The sequence below is a fragment of the Alexandromys fortis genome, unplaced genomic scaffold, assembly GCF_014885135.2.
Source record: "Alexandromys fortis isolate MF-2015 unplaced genomic scaffold, M_Fortis_MF-2015_v1.1 scaffold_76, whole genome shotgun sequence".
NCBI classification, from domain to species: domain Eukaryota; kingdom Metazoa; phylum Chordata; class Mammalia; order Rodentia; family Cricetidae; genus Alexandromys; species Alexandromys fortis.
Window position 1 is genome coordinate 8689904 of NW_026067997.1, and position 2492 is coordinate 8692395.

At 43.3% G+C, this 2492-nt stretch overlaps 1 protein-coding gene across 1 annotated transcript in view; it reads right to left on the reverse strand.

Annotated features, from left to right (window-relative positions):
- Positions 1-2492, reverse strand: part of Ccdc125 (coiled-coil domain containing 125) — a 44393-nt gene that overhangs the window by 24837 nt on the left and 17064 nt on the right. The window contains exons 5-6 of the mRNA XM_050160377.1: positions 2051-2109; positions 676-762 (exon numbers count right to left, since the gene is read on the reverse strand). Of these exons, the coding sequence (XP_050016334.1) occupies positions 676-762; positions 2051-2109 (146 nt within the window). The remainder of the gene's footprint in view (positions 1-675; positions 763-2050; positions 2110-2492) is intronic.

Genomic DNA, 2492 nt, shown 5'->3' on the forward strand with positions numbered 1-2492 from the left:
AAAAAAAAAAAAAAAGCACGCTAACCAAACAATTACACAAATTGCTTGGTTATGTTTGCTTGAAAGAGAAAAGGTGAAAAGACAAATCTGTTAAAAAGTGTGTGGGTGATTCTTTTTAAGTTTTTTTTTTTGAGATTTATTTTATATACAGTGTTCTGTCAGCATGTACACCTGCGTGCCAGAAGAGGTCACCAGATCTCATTACAGATGTTTGTGAGCTGGGAATTAAACCCAGATCCTCTGGGAGAGCAGCCTTAGCCTCTGAACGATCTCTCCAGCCCCTACAAGATTTATTTCTTTTTTTTAAAAAAATGTTGCAAATGTTTGCTCTAAAATTAAGTTCTAGTGATACCTATACAACTCAGTAGTTAATAAAAAAATAACTGCACCTCAAAAACCCAACAATATTAAACACCGATTCTTTTATTTTACAAGGTAAAAACATCACTAATTACTGTTGTTTCTGCTGGTGGTGGTGGTGGTGGTGGTGGTGGTGGTGGTGGTGGTGGTGGTGGTGGTGGTGGTGGTGTGTGTTTCCAAAACAGGGTCTCAGGATGTAACCAGGCCTGGTCTTGAACTCAATCCTCCTACCACTGCCTCCTGAGTGTAGGGATTATAATTCCACTCGTTACTGAAATGTGTTAAGTGATGAAAATTTCAGAAATAAATTCTTACCATGCTTTGAAGGATTTTCAGTGCTTCCTCTTTACCTTCAAGTTGTCTTTGAGAGGCTTCAAGTTCAGTTTTTAAAATCTCTACTTCCTGAGGACAGAAATACAGTAAGCCTTCCCGTTTGCAAGGCATGGAATTCCTGAACTGTCAACATGGCTAGTCCACATTTACCCTTAAACAGGGCTGTGAGTTCCTAGAGACGCTGCAGGGAGCCTGTCGGACTATGACCAAGAGCCTCATTACCAAGCTGCAGTATGACAGGACAGCAGCCCGCTCCAGCATGTGGCTCTGGCAGGCCTTGCCCTTGTCCCCAGACCTCTGCTTTGCTAAAAACCATTAGATTACAGTCCTAAAGCTAGCCATCAAGGTCCATCCCCTTGTTTGGTCACTTCATCCCCGTGACACTGACTACCATTGAAGTCCAGCAACTGGAAGCCTTTGGCTCACCTAATTAACATGCCCAATTAAAATGAAATACCTCCTCCTAACACGGGGTTTCCCCCTTTACCCTTATAAACTGCTATTTCCTATGGGCCACATGTGTCTCCTCTCTATCCAGGGACAGTCCTTTGTCCCTCCAGGACAAATACCCCTGCCCCTTTTCCCTTGTCCCCTTCTCCCTCATCCCCCATCTCCTTTATTACTGCATCCTACCCTATTCTAACACAGACCTCCCTGTCTCCTCTTAAAAATTACACCTGCGAGGTCATTTTCTGATGTTTTTCTGCCTGTCAGAAAGCAACCAATTAACCTTTTCTTCCCTGCTTAATAAAAGATCTCTCATAAGGAAAAGAAAAATCTCGGTGTTGTTCTGTTTGACAAAGGATCTCAAAGGATTCTCAGCTGGGCATAGCAGCACATGCCCTTAATCCCAGCACTTGGGAGGCAGAGATATGACATCTGCAAGGAAGCAATGCCAATTGTAGTTTAGATAGGTTTAGAGAAGCCAGGTAGAGAAACGACAGGCATGCTTGAAGGGCGCGGGTGTGCTTATACAAGAGGACTTTAAAAGGCAAGAACCAGGGCCAGCAAGATGACTCAGCAGGTTAAGGAGCTTGCCACCAAGTCTGACCACCAAGTCACCAAGTCTGACCACCAGTCAATCCCTGGAACCCACAGGATGGAAGGAGAGAACCAACCCCAGCAAGCTGTTCTCTGATGTCTACAAGTGTGCTGTGCACAGGTGCCCACACAAACATAAACAAAGAAAGAAAAGGGAGGGAGAGACAGCCAGAGAGAGAGAGAGAGAGAGAGACAGAGACGGAGAGAATAAGAAAGGGAGCCTGTTGAAAAGTAGGTACCCAAGAGATGAAGGGAAGAAGGGGGGGGTCTAGAGGAATGGATAGGGGTGCAAGGCCCACTTCGTTGCAGGACATACCTCTAAAGTTTCATGAAGACGCTGCCTTAATTGTTCATTTGACAATTCTGAGTTAGAATCTATTGGAGGAAAAATTGAATAGTTTCTTTAGTTAAATACATGGCATTTAGCTGGCCAAGGTGGCAGACTCCTTAAATCCCAGCGCTAGGGAGGCAGAGATAGGTGGATCTCTGTAAGCCTCAGGTCAGCCTGGTTTACATAGTGAATTCCAGAACAACCAGGGCTATGTAGAGAAACCCTGTCTCAAATGCCCTGTTCCCACCCCTCTGCAAAATACAGGGCATCTGATTATAAATATCAAATATGTATTTTCTTTAAATTGCAAAACGGAAAAATTATAATATGATAACTAATGATAAAAATACGTAAAGCTAAATGATAAGTGGCTTTGAAAAAAACAGCATTAAAGGGTTGTGATATGAAGCATGAGTTGATGAACTGG